General features: G+C 43.6%; 1 protein-coding gene across 5 annotated transcripts in view; it reads left to right on the forward strand.

The window, feature by feature from the left end:
* The first annotated feature begins 388 nt into the window (after positions 1 to 388).
* The window catches only part of MELK (maternal embryonic leucine zipper kinase), a 104,902-nt gene continuing 91,670 nt past the window's right edge, over positions 389 to 13,620 (forward strand). For 2 of the 5 annotated variants that reach the window (XM_037998249.2, XM_007968722.3), the window contains exons 1-3: positions 408 to 510; positions 8,969 to 9,064; positions 10,349 to 10,434. In XM_037998249.2, coding sequence (XP_037854177.2) covers positions 9,007 to 9,064; positions 10,349 to 10,434 — 144 coding nt within the window. In that variant the 5' untranslated portion in view covers positions 408 to 510; positions 8,969 to 9,006. Of the gene's footprint in view, positions 511 to 678; positions 702 to 8,968; positions 9,065 to 10,348; positions 10,435 to 13,620 lie in introns of those variants that run through there. The other 3 variants (XM_007968721.3, XM_007968724.3, XM_037998248.2) reach the window with 3 other exon arrangements.

Below are 13,620 nucleotides of genomic sequence, written 5' to 3' on the forward strand. Positions count from 1 at the left end.
GTGGGCAAGGGAGAACGAAAATGAGAACTGTGACTGCCAGACGGCACGTCAATTTTAGGAAGAGAACGTAAGAAAGTTGGGTTATGTGGAGACTTCACATATCTACGCCACACGGAAAATCATCACGTGCCCTCCGGGGCAAGACCAAGGCCTCAAGTCCGGGGCAAGACCAAGGCCTCAAGTCACCCCTCGCAGCCCAGTGGACCTCACGGCCATTCCTTTCAGGGCTCCACAGCTACCCCCTACCGTTGCCCGGGTGAGAACCTCCCCGCACTGTGCGCGCCCCCGCCTGCCGTGCGCGTCCGCTTCCCTGGGATCCGGTGCCGCGCGCGCCCCGGCTGCCCCCTCCGCCCCGCCCCTTCCGGCCCGGGAGATTTGATTCCCTTGGCGGGCGGAAGCGGCCACAACCCGGCGATCGAAAAGATTCCTAGGAACGCTGTACCAGCCACTTCTGTCACAGCGCGCTCCTGTCCTGTCGGGCGCCGCCCCGCCGTGCCCTCCACCCCTCAGGTCAGTTTTCCCGCCTGCCCGCCGGAGTCGCAGGTGAGGGCTGGGGTCTGGGCTGTGCGGGGCGCAGCGGCCCAAGCCCAGTTTGCTCCTGGCTCTCGGGAGACTGGAGGATTTCATCGGAGCCCCGCGCTTTACCAGCCCTGTTCCCTGGATAAGATATTTAACCTTTCCGACCCGCGTTTTTCTCCTCCGTACGTGGGTATAATGACCGTGTCTACTTAACAGGGTTATTGAAGTGTTCAGGCCAAGCGTTTGCCACTTAGGAGGCTGCGATAGATGTGAATTCCCATTTCCAGTTTCCGTGACTCTTCTTCGCTAAAAAAGTTCACAGAACAGTTTCGAGTTTTTTCTGTTTATACAACTCAGTTTCCTGGGGCAATCCAGTAAAAAAGGAGATGTGTTATCACTACCTTTTCAGAGTCCAAATCCATCCTCTCTTATCATCTCCCCAAAGTAGTGGCGTCAGAGGCGCACACTAAAAGGGAAATTTTTTTTCTTTTTCTTCGAGATGGAGTTTAACTCTTGTTGTCCAGGCTGGAGTGCAATGGTACGATCTCGGCTCACCGCAACCTCCGCCTCTCGGGTTCAAGCGGTTCTCCTGCCTCAGCCTCCCGAGTAGCTGGAATTACAGGCATGCGCCACCACGCCCTGCTCATTTTTGTAGTTTTAGTAGAGACGGGGTTTCACCACGTTGGCCAGGCTGGTCTCCAACTCGTGTCCTCAGGTGATTCGCCCACCTTGGCCTCCCAAAGTGCTGGCATTACAGGCGTGAGCCACCGCGCCCAGCCTAAAAGGGGAATTTGCACCGAATGCTGTATCAGTAATAGGAGCAGCAGGGTTGCTCCCACCAAGAAACCTGGTGTAGGGTGGGGGAGCTGGAAGGAGTAGACTCAGGAAAGGCTGCCCAAGAGAGGGATTAGGCCCCAGGGGTAGACTCAGGAAAGGCTGCCCAAGAGAGGGATTAGGCCCCTAATACTTAGGGCGAGTAATTACCTTTGGTATTTCTCCTTCGTTAGTGGAACGAGGTGAGTATCAGGAGCCTGGATTGTTGCTTAGAGGCCAGTGTTCCTAACTTTGGTTTGTATTTTGGTTTCTGTTTCCCATGGAGTCTGGGAGAAATTAGAAAATCAGAAAAGTCAGAAAAGCCCTTACTGGGCCTTCGTGGGCTTGTTTCGCCAGAGGGTCTGCCCTTTCTGTGTAACTAGTGTGGACCAACTAGATGGGCAAATCCATCCCAATGAGTGCCTCATTGTTGGTGCTCCCAGAAGCCTTTGCAAGGGAGCAGGGCAGGATGCTAATTAAATGTGTTGCAAGGCCACATTATAAACCATTCTGAGCCCCGCATGGTGGCTCACGCCTGTAATCCCAGCATTTGGGGAGGCCGAGGCGGGCGGATCACTTGAGACCAGGAGTTCTAGACCAGCCTGGCCAACATGGCGAAACCCCATCTCTACTAAACACACACACACACACACACACACACACACACACACACACACACACATTAGCCGGGCATGGTGGCGCATGCCTGTAATCCCAGCGACTTCGGAGGCTGAGCCATGAGAATCGCTGGAACCCAGGAGGAGGCGGAGGTTGCCCTGAGACGAGATCAAGCTACTGCACTCCAGCCTAGGTGACAGAACGAGACCCTGTCTCAAGCAAATAAACAAACAAAACCCAAAAAATCATTCTGTATTCTACTTCCTTTTTGAAATTATCCTCAGCATCAGTGTCTTTCCAAGCTCTGAGGATAAGGTAAATGTATTATGTGGCAAGTAATAGACTAGCCCAAATAATACTGTTAGAAAATGCCCCCGATTTGTTGCTATCCTTTAAAATTTAACCATAAACGTTTTCTCATTATCCCAATTCCTTGCTCTTCAGAGAAGTTTAAAGACCCCAATTATAGGCTGGGCATGGTGGCTCACGCCTGTAATCTCAGTACTTTGGGAGGCCGAGGTGGGTGGATCATGAGGTCAGGAGTTCAAGACCAGCCTGGCTAAGATGGTGAAACCCTGTCTCTACTAAAAATACAAAAAATTAGCCAGGCGTGGTGGCACACGCCTGTAATCCTAGCTACTCGGGAGGCTGAGGCAGAAGAATTGCTTGAACTTGGAGGGTGGAGGTTGCAGTGAGCTGAGATTATTACGCCACTGCACTCCATCCTGGGCGACAGAGACTCCATCTCAAAAAAAACCAGTTACATATACCCCCAATTCTTCTGTCTATTTAGTCAAGCCCAGAAGGGCACTCAGGTGTCTGATTGGGGTCTAATTTTCTTCTTCATTATTCACAGTTGAGAGACTGTCTTCCACATTGACTGATAATATACCTCCTTCAGCAGCTACAAAGTTGGGTAACTCTGTTCACAAGGCTTTTCTGTATTCTATATTAACAAACTCTAGAGGATAAACAGGGCACATAAGAATATTTAGAACCAGCTCCACATTCACAAAGATTTACAAATCAAGTATAATCTGCGATTAGTGTAGCAGTTTGTAATGTAAGCACCAGTTTTCTCATATAGCATCCACAACGATATTCCCTGGATTCAGTAGATATAATCTAGGCCCACATTGGTATTACTCATCCAAAGACATGGTGTAATTTGAGAGAAGGGCGTAGATAGAGAAAATGGAAGAAAGAAAGAAAAAAAAAAAGCACATGGCTTCAGTCTTACCTTACTTGTTAAATGGCCAGCTAGCCCATCTCTGGTAGTTTTCCAGAGGCCATGACTGGGATGTTTATAACTCTTTAGGGAGAAGTCTATTAAGTTAATTATGACACTTTTAAATCCCTAATCTGGGAAGTGAATTCCAACATCTTACAAATTGCTTTCTCTTTCTGAGTGACAATTTGAAATAGTCCAGTCCTTTGCATGGAATGTAGACATGTGCATTCAGATTTATAGCCCAGTGTTTCTCCATTTCCATTCTCCTGCTCTTTTTCGTCTCCTGTGTCAGGATTCCAGAGATTTCTGAGACTTAGGTTGACCTCTGTACTTTTACTGTTTTTATTGCCTTTTGGAATTTTTTAGTCCTATGGTTCCTGTTTGTTTTTAGGATGAAGTTCCAGTTTATCCCCACATTTGCCCCACTGACAAATGCCCTTTAAAATTTTTCTGAATTAGTGTTGCTGTTTAAAGTATTTAATCCTGTGCCTTCAGGTGCCCAGTGAGAATAAGTTTGTCCTCTGTGGTATCTCTTTGCCATGAGTAACTTTTTCTACTCCAGTGGAAGCAGAATGTTTCATTGCTATCAACAGTTTTCCCTCAGCACTGGGACCTAACCTTGCTGCTTCTAATGTTTGCCTACCCTGTTCATGCAGATTTCGTGAGGTTAAATTTTCAACCTACTTATTAAGTTGGGTCTAGCGTGATCTCTTCCTAGGAAATGGCTTAATATTGTTTATTTTATCAGAATGTCTTTTTGCATGTTATCTTTTTGCGTGCTGTTTCTGCTTTGATGTTGAAGACTGACCCTGTTTTTTAAAGCCGATTTAATTTTTTTCTTGAGTTTTGATATTTTTCCTTCTAAAGCTTCTGCTCTAGTTTTCTATTCATTGACCAATTTTTTTTTTTTTTTTTTTTTTTGAGATGGAGTCTCACTCCTGTTGTGCAGGCTAGAGTGCAGTGGTATGATCACAACTCACTACAACCTCCACCTCCTGGGTTCAAGCAATTCTCCTTCCTCAGCCTCCCGAGTAGCTGGGATTACAGGTGTGCGCCACCACGCCCAGCTAATTTTTGTATTTTTAGTAGAGACTGGGTTTCTGCATGTTGGTGAGGCTGGTCTAGAACTCCTGACCTCAGTTGATCCACCCGCCGTGGCCTCCCAAAGTGTTAGGATTACAGGTGGGAGCCACTGTGCCCCGCCAGCTTTTTACTTGCTGATAATAATTTTCCTTTTCTCTCCAAGTAAAATGATTCATGGAATCAGTGTTTCAGGCATTGAAAAATGGTATTTTTAAAACGTCCTTTGTGGCTCTTGGGGTTTTGATAACTTCATTCAGATTTTTCTCCACCTCAATTTAAGAAGACTACTCATCATTGTATGAAGGGCCTTCTCTTATTACTCTGTCTTCCTTTATAAGCTTACCACACTTCTGAGGTTGAACTCATACTCTAGGTCTTCCAAATTCATGGCCATTATTAAGGCTTAGTAACATGCTAGTCACTCAGTTCTGGATAAGAACAGGGTAAAGAACACAGAATTTGAAGGTAGTTTATGTGGCATCTGCCACTCATCAATTTGAGGCTTAAACAGTCATGCTTGGTCAGCGCGGTAGCTCACACCTATAATCCCAGCACTTTGGGAGGCCAAGGAGGGTGAATCACCTAAGGTCAGGAGTTTGAGACTAGCCTGGCCAACATGGTGAAATGCCGTCGCTACTAAAAATACAAAAATTAGCTGGGTGTGGTGGTGTTCATCTGTAGTCCCAGCTACTCAGGAGACTGAGGCAGGAAAATCGCTTGAACCCGGGAGGCGGAGGTTGCAGTGAGCTGGGATCACATGACTACACTCCAGCCTGGACAACAGAGCGAGACTCCATCTCAAACAAACAAACTAGCCAGAAGTGGTGGCATGTGACTGACCTTGACTAGTTTTTAATTTTTTTTTTTTGAGACAGAGTCTCGCTCTGTTGCCCAGGCTGGAGTGCAGTGGTACGATCTCACCTCACTGCAAGCTCCGCCTCCCAGGTTCACGCCATTCTCCTGCCTCAGCCTCCCAAGCAGCTGGGACTACAGGCGCCCGCCACCATGCCCGGCTAACTTTTTGTATTTTTAGTAGAGACGAGGTTTCACCATGTTAGCCAGGATGGTCTCAATCTTCTGACCTTGTGATCCACCTGCCTCGGCCTCCCAAAGTGCTGGGATTACAGGTGTGAGCCACTGTGCCAGGCCTAGTTTTTAATTTTTAATTTTTATTATATTTATTTATTTATTTGAGACACAGTTTAGCTCGTTACCCAGGCTGGGGTGCAATGGTGCGATCTTGGCTCACCGCAACCTCTGCCTCCCGGGTTCGAGTGATTCTCCTGCCTCAGCCTCACTAGTAGCTGGGATTACAGGCATGGGCCACCATACCTGGCTAATTTTTTATATTTTTAGTAGAGACGGGGTTTCTCCATGTTGGTCAGGTTGGTCTTGAACTCCTGACCTCAGTTGATCCGCCCGTCTCAGCCTCCCAAAGTGCTGGGATTACAGACATGAGCCACCATGCCCAGCTATCTTTATGCTTCTTCCTTTTGCCACTCCTAGCTGTAGGTTTGGTATGGGTAAGCCTTGGCTATCTATGTTTTCAACATTTCAGAGATTTGTCTTTTACTTTTAAGTCTTTACAACTATTATTGATTTTGTTATGGTGTGAGATAGAGATCCAATGTGTTTTTTTTTTTTCCTTCGCCTCATGGCTAACCAATTGTCCCAGCTCCAGATCTGCATTTCCATCACCTGTTACCTCTAAAAGCAGTCTCAGTTCAGTACCTGTCAACTTTTACTTCCTCTAGGATCTTTGCACCTAAATTCCCTCTTTCTGGAATATTCTCCCTCTAATTCTTTGTGGGCTATGACTGTTAAGGCCTACAGACCAAAGACCACATCTGTAGTAAAAATCATTAGATGTGTTTAGCTTGCTGCAGCAAGAGAAACTATACTCTTGAGAATTTTGGGTAGTCTCAGAGTGAGTTGAAAGGGGCAGAATGAGGGAATAATGACGTGGGGCTGAGGATGTCATTGAAGAGAATGAAGTCAGCCAAATAAAGGATCTTTATTTTAACAGCCTTGAATGGAAACATTGTTTACATGGTCATGTTCAGATTCTATTGAAACCATTGTTCAAGTTTTGATAGGAATATCACAGTCTGATTACTGGCAGGGCTGATTTTCTCAATTCTTATCCTTTGAATTAGAACTTGGCTTAAATGTTACCTTCTCAGAAACCACTGTTGCTTATTTTTATTTCAGTATTTATTATAGATAATAATAATAATAATTATTATTTTTTGAGACAGAGTCTTGCTTTGTTGCCCAGGCTGGAGTGCAGTGGTGTGATCTTGGCTCACTGCAAACTCTGCCTCCTGGGTTCAAGCAATTCTCCTGCCTCAACCTCCCGAGTAGCTGGGATTGCAGGCGCACACCACAAGGCCTGGCTAATTTTTGTATTTTTAAGTAGAAACTGGGTTTTAATATGTTGGCCAGGTTGGTCTTGAACTCCTGACCTTGGGATCCGCCCACTCTGGCCTCCCGAAGTGCTGGGATTACAGGCGTGAGCCTCTGCACCTGGCCTATAAATTATAATTATTAATTTGTTGTCTACTTATTTGCCTTTCGTCTTCTCCACTAGAATATACACTCCATGAGGGCAGAATCACATTTCTTCTCCATTACAGCCCTAGTGCCAAGGGCAGGTTTGGCATATCACAGGTGCTCAGTAAATATCTGTATGAATAAATGAATGAATAAAAGCAAATTCAAGAGTTTTCTAGGACTGCATTTGCAGTTCTTCGGGACACACTGCTGATCTCTACAAGTCAACCAAGAGGATATTTTCCACAAGTAAGACAGAGATGGTATGAGTGTGACTTTGTTTATTAATGTGCATAACAGGGCCCTACTCATTTCTCTGGTTTTTTTTAAAATAAACTACTTAATTTTAAAACTCAGGGAGACAAAATCAGTAAGATCTACCTAATTTTTTTCACAACTAATTTTTATGTATTATTTGATGTATACTTAACTGTATATATAACCAACAAGTTGTGAAGCATACTAATAAAATACATCATATTCATATTAAACTTGTATATGACTGGGTTCTTAGTTTGGGTTTTCCTGATAATACTGATAAATTTTTTCTTTTTTTTTTTTTTTTGAGAGAGAGTCTTGCTCTGTTACCCAGGCTGGAGTGCAGTGGTATGATCTTGGCTCACTGCAACCTCTGCCTCCTGGGCTTAATTGATTCTCCTGCCTCAATCTCCCGAGTAGCTGAGACTGCAGCTGCATGCCACCATGCCCGGCTAATTTTTTGTAGTTTTAGTAGAGATGGGGTTTCACCATGTTAGCCAGGATGGTCTTCTTTTCCAGACCTTGTGATCCACCCACCTCGGCCTCCCGAAGTGCTGGGATTACAGGCGTGAGCCACTTTGCCCGGCCTTTTTTTTTTTTGAGATGGAGTTTTACTCTTGTTGGCCAGGCTGGAGTGCAATGGCATGATCTCAGCTTACTGCAACCTCTGCCTCCCAGGTTCAAGCGATTCTCCTGCCTCAGCCTCCCAAGTAGCTGGGATTACTTACAGGCTCCTGCCACCACGCCCGGCTAATTTTTGTATTTTTAGTAGAGACAGGTTTTGCCATGTTGGCCAGGCTGGTCTCGAACCCTGAACTTAGGTGATCTATCCACCTCAGCTTCCCAAAGTGCTGGGATTAGAGGTGTGAGCCACCTCGCCCAGCCTCATTTCTTTTTTTTTAAAATTATTTTTTCTTCAGGCAGCCTCCCAAGCCAGAGTAGTCTCAGAGACTCCCTTTTTCATGTTTTTATTGGCCATTTGTGTTTCTTTGAGAACTTTTTTTTTTTTTGAGACAAAGTCTCGCCCTTTTGCCCAGGCTACGATCTCGGCTCACTGCAACTTCCACCTCTCGGGTTCAAGCGATTCTCCTGTGTCAGCCTCCCAAGTAGCTGGGATTACAGGTGAACACCACCACGCGTGGCTAATTTTTTGTATCTTTGGTAGAGATGGGGTTTCACCATGTTGGCCAGGCTGGTCTCGAACTCATGACCTCGTGATCTGCCCGCCTCGGCCTCCCAAAGTGCTGGGATTACAGGCGTGAGCCACCATGCCTGGCCGAGAAAAGTTTTTTGTATCATTTGCTTATTTTGCTGTTGAGTTTTTCTTATTGTTTTGTCAGAGTTTATGTATTTTCTGTGTATATCCACTATTATATTTGTTGCAAGTATCTTCTCACATTTATGGTTTTCTTTTTTTGATGGTGTCTTTGTATGTATAGAAGAACTTATTTTTATTTTTATTCTTTTTGGAGACATGGTCTCGCTCTGTTGCCCACGCTGGCCTCAAACTCCTGTGCTCAAGCAATCCTCCCTAGTGGCTGACAACACATGCGCCACTGTGCCCAGCTGAAGTTCTTAATTTTAATGTTGTTTAATATATTAATTGTTTTCATTATTATTGGTACTTTATTTAAGCGATCCTCTCCTATCCTGAAATAATGACAGTATTCTTTAAAAAGTTTTAAAGGTTTATGTTTCATACTTTTTAAGTCTTTATCTGGAATTCATTTTTATATATGGTGTGAGATAGGAATCCTTTCTTTCATATGGCCAATAATCAGTTTTTTCAGTATCGTGTATATGTGTAAGACTTATTTAGATTTGCAGTTGTAAGAATGGAGGAGATGATCCGATATTATTTCCTTTATTGATTATGTACTCTCTGTCTTCTAGGTTCTTTTTCTAATTCTAAATAAATTTGCAAGAGGACTATGAAAGATTATGATGAACTTCTCAAATATTATGAATTACATGAAACTATTGGGACAGGTAATTATTATTTCTTTTGGAGGTAGTGGATAGATCAATTATTTGAGAGTATAGATTATTTGGGTAGGCATGAGGTATTTCGTCTAACCCATACAGTTTTAAAATTCTTCTACCTACTTCAGTAAGAAAAAGTGGAGCAAGCAGAGAGGAGAATAGTAGAAGCCCTGTAGGTTATTGCAAGAACTTTGATTTTATTCTAAATAAAAAATTTATTCTAAATATTTATTTTATTTCTTGACTTTTATTCTAAATAAAAGTCATTGGAGAGTTTTGAGTTAAGGGGTAATCTGACCTTTGTTTTTACAGAGTTGCTGTGGCTGCTTGGTAGATAAGAGGTTGGGTGAAGGAGGGCAAGAGCAGAGGCAGGGAGATGTTAGCAGGCTATTGCAATAATTCAGGTGTTGATGCTGGTGTGGATGAGCATGATGTAGTAAAAGCAGTGAAAGGGGTGGGATTCTATACACTTTACACACACCCATATATACACACCTATGTGTGTGTGTTTTTATTGAGGTATAACATATAGTAAAATATGCAAAGTGCAATAATCTCAGTGGAGTTTTACACATATATATGTATACACACACCCATATATTCCCTGCGTGGATCAAGACATAGACCGTTTCCAGGGAGTACCTGCCTACTTTCCCCCAAGGTAACCATTGATACATTTTGAAGACAGAGCCAGTGGGATTTATTGATGGGTTGAAATGCTAGAGAAAGAGAAGGGCTAAGGATGGTTCCAGGGTTTTTGGCCTGAGCACCAGGGAAAATGGAGTTGCCCTTTGTTGAAAGGAAGAAGACCATGGGAGAGACTACTAGGAAGTTCTTTTTGGAAATTTTAATTTGGAGATTTCTTTTAGCTACCTGAGTGGAGACATTTATCCAGCTTTTCATCCAGTTTTGAAAAATAATTGCTTATCTTCAAAGTTTTAAAACTGAGTGGAATTTTCACATAATTTGTCTTTGGCCTCAGCAACTTTATATTGTATTCTAGCAGTGTTAACTATAAAGGAAATTTAATTGCAGTGTTAATCATAAAGCAAATTTCTAAAGTGAGTTCTGTGTTTTTTTTTTTATTATAAAGTTAGAGATACACTTTCATGGTAAAAACAAACAAAAAAAACCTTTAGCTAGACATTGGAAACAAGAAGCAACAGGACAAAAAAGCCACAAACTTCTAGGAAAATTTGGCTTGATAGAGTCTTTTAAAATTATTATTTATAAAAAGGTGTTTGTGCCTAAGTCCTTGCTTATGCTTTCATAATACATTTTCCTACTTAGGTGGCTTTGCAAAGGTCAAACTTGCCTGCCATATCCTTACTGGAGAGATGGTAGCTATAAAAATCATGGATAAAAACACACTAGGGGTAAGTTTAAGTTTATTTTAAAAATAGTCTACTTATACATCAGTTTTGTGAATTAAAACCTGAATTGTTCTAATGTTCTAGTTACTGCTCTTAGAATAATATTTTTATAGCTTTTAAAAAAAACATATAGATCTGTGGTTTTAAAAAGTGATCTGGCCGGGCGCGGTGGCTCAAGCCTGTAATCCCAGCACTTTGGGAGGCCGAGACGGGCGGATCACGAGGTCAGGAGATCGAGACCATCCTGGCTAATACGGTGAAACCCCGTCTCTACTAAAAATACAAAAAACTAGCCGGGCGAGGTGGCGGGCGCCTGTAGTCCCAGCTACTCCGGAGGCTGAGGCAGGAGAATGGCGTAAACCCGGGAGGCGGAGCTTGCAGTGAGCTGAGATCCGGCCACTGCAGTCCAGCCCGGGCTACAGAGCAAGACTCCGTCTCAAAAAAAAAAAAAAAAAAAAAAAAAAAAAAAAAAAGTGATCTGGGGGAAGGGATTACTTTGTCCTTCAGATTTTAATGCAGGGCAGTGGCACGTATTTGAAGTCTGTATCATCCATCTGTAGTCTGTAGTCTGTAGGTGTTTCTGGATATTAATATGTCCCATCTTTCTTTTCTTTTTTCTTTTTGAGAGGGAGTCTCACTATGTCGCCCAGGCTGGAGTGCAGTGGCCGGATCTCAGCTCACTGTAAGCTCCGCTTCCCGGGTTTACGCCATTCTCCTGCCTCAGCCTCCCGAGTAGCTGGGACTACAGGCGCCCGCCACCTCGCCTGTCTAGTTTTTTGTATTTTTTAGTAGAGACGGGGTTTCACCGTGTTAGCCAGGATGGTCTAGATCTCCTGACCTCGTGATCCGCCCGTGTCGGCCTCCCAAAGTGCTGGGATTACAGGCTTGAGCCACCGCGCCCGGCCTTCTTTCTTTTTTTTGAGTGGCACAATCCCGGCTCACTGCAAGCTCTGCCTTCCAAGTTCACGCCATTCTCCTGCCTCAGCCTCCTGAGTAGCTGGGACTACTGGTGCCCACCACCACGCCTGGCTAATTTTTTTTTTTTTTTTTTTTTTAGTAGAGATGGGGTTTCACAATGTTAGCCAGGATGGTCTTGATCTCCTGACCTTGTGATCCACCTGCCTCAGTCTCCCAAAGTGCTGGGATTACAGGCATGAGCCACTGCGCCTGGCCCCATCTTTATTTTCTTATGATACTTTTACTAAATATAAATATATAAACCATTTTTGTAGTATAGATAAGTGGACAGGTAAGTATTATGTCCCAGCTTTTTTTTTTTTTTTTTTTTTTGACAGAGTCTCACCTTGTCGCCCAGACTGGAGCGCAGTTGCACAATCACAGCTCACTGCAGCCTGTACCTGCCGGGCTTAAGTGATCCTCCCACCTCAGCCTCCAAGGTCTCACTCACTCTGTTGCCCAGGGTGATCTCAAACTCCTGGCCTCAAGCAGTCTTCCCATCTCAGCCTCCCAAAGTACAGGGAATGTAGGGGTGAGCCACTGTACTTGGCCTGTCCCAGCATTTTATTCAAAATGGCTTTAGAAGTTATCTAATTAAATCCTTTTCCTAATCAGCCTCTTTTTCCTCTATGTGAATTCTTCCAGGATGAACAGCTTGTTACCTCCTAAAGCAGCCCATTCAATTTGTGGTCTTGGCTACAGTGTATAAAAAGTTATTTTTATATTGAGATAAAGCCTGTTTCTTTTGGTGGTTTTTCTGGGGCTTCTATACCCCTTCCAGTGTTTGAAGTCACCTTGAGTCATCTTTTTTTTCTAATTCCTCCTACTATTCTTTGTTTTTTTTTTTTTGAGATGGAGTCTCGCTCTCTCACCAGGCTGGAGTGCAGTGGCACAATCTCGGCTCACTACAACCTCTGCCTCCTGGGTTCAAGTGATTCTCCTGCCTCAGCCACCCGAGTAGCTGGTACTGCAGGTGTGTGCCACCACATCCAGCTAATTTTTGTATTTTCAGTAGAGACGGGATTTCATCATGTTCGCCAGGCTGGTCTTGAACTCCTGACCTCAAGTGATCCACCCACCTTGGCCTCCCAAAGTGCTGGGATTACAGGTGTGAGCCACTGCTCCCAGCCTAACATTTTGTAAATGTTCTTAATTATCAAACATAAAAAATAATTTTTAGTTGGGTGTGGTGGCTCATCCCTGTAATTCCAGCACTTTGGGAAGCTGAGGCCAGAGGATTGCTTGAGGCCAGGAGTTCGAGACTAGCCTGGGCAATATGGCAAGACTTGTCTCTACAAAAAATAAAAAAAATTTAGCCAGGTGTGGTTGTGCATGCCTGTAGTCCCAGCTACTCAGGAGGTGGTGGTGGGAGGATCCCTTGAGCCCAGGAGGTTAAGGCTGCAGTGAGCTGTGATTGCACCACTGCACTCTAGCCTGGGCAACAGAGCAAGATCCTGTCTAAAAAAAATTTTGTTTTGATGTTTTTATTGTTGGAATGAGATAGGGCTTAATATCAATTGTTACCTACTTTTTTAATTGTTAAGGATATAAGTTCTGATTAACACATAAATAAGTCAAAGAGAGCCAGGCACGGTGGCCACACCTGTAATCCTAGAACTTTGGGAGGCCAAGGTGGGTAGATTGCCTGAGGTCAGGAGTTTGAGACCAGCCTGGGCAACATGGTGAATGCCCTTCTCTACAAAAAATACAAAAAGTTTAGCTGGACGTGGTGGTACACACCTGTAGTCCCAGCTACTTGGGGGCGTTGAGGTGGGAAGATCACTTGAGTCTGGCACGTTGCGGTGCAGTGAGCCGAGATGGCGCCACTGTACTCCAGACTGGGCAACAGAACAAGACCCTGTCTCCAGAAGAAAAAAAAAGTCAAAGAGAATGTAAGTAGTTTTGTTATAGCAATGTCATTAAATTCTTTGAATTTCTTCCTAAATATATGCTAAAATCATACAGTGACCAGTATAAGAAATTATTTTTAATTATCTGTCAGTGAACAATTCAGGCTTTCCTTCAGTTTTTTTGTTTTATTCAATTTTTTATTTTCTATTTATTAATCTAAGAAAAAAGCATTAAAACCATTTTTCTTGAGCATTTAAATTGATACATGAGTATCAATTAGATTAAGCAGTTTAAACCGCTTAACCCTTAAGCAGTTTAAATTTCAGTTATAACTTTAGTATGACTTACTTTAACACTTCAAATACTTAAATAGCAAACAAA

Source organism: Chlorocebus sabaeus, chromosome 12 (assembly GCF_047675955.1).
Source record: "Chlorocebus sabaeus isolate Y175 chromosome 12, mChlSab1.0.hap1, whole genome shotgun sequence".
Taxonomy (NCBI): Eukaryota; Metazoa; Chordata; class Mammalia; order Primates; family Cercopithecidae; genus Chlorocebus; species Chlorocebus sabaeus.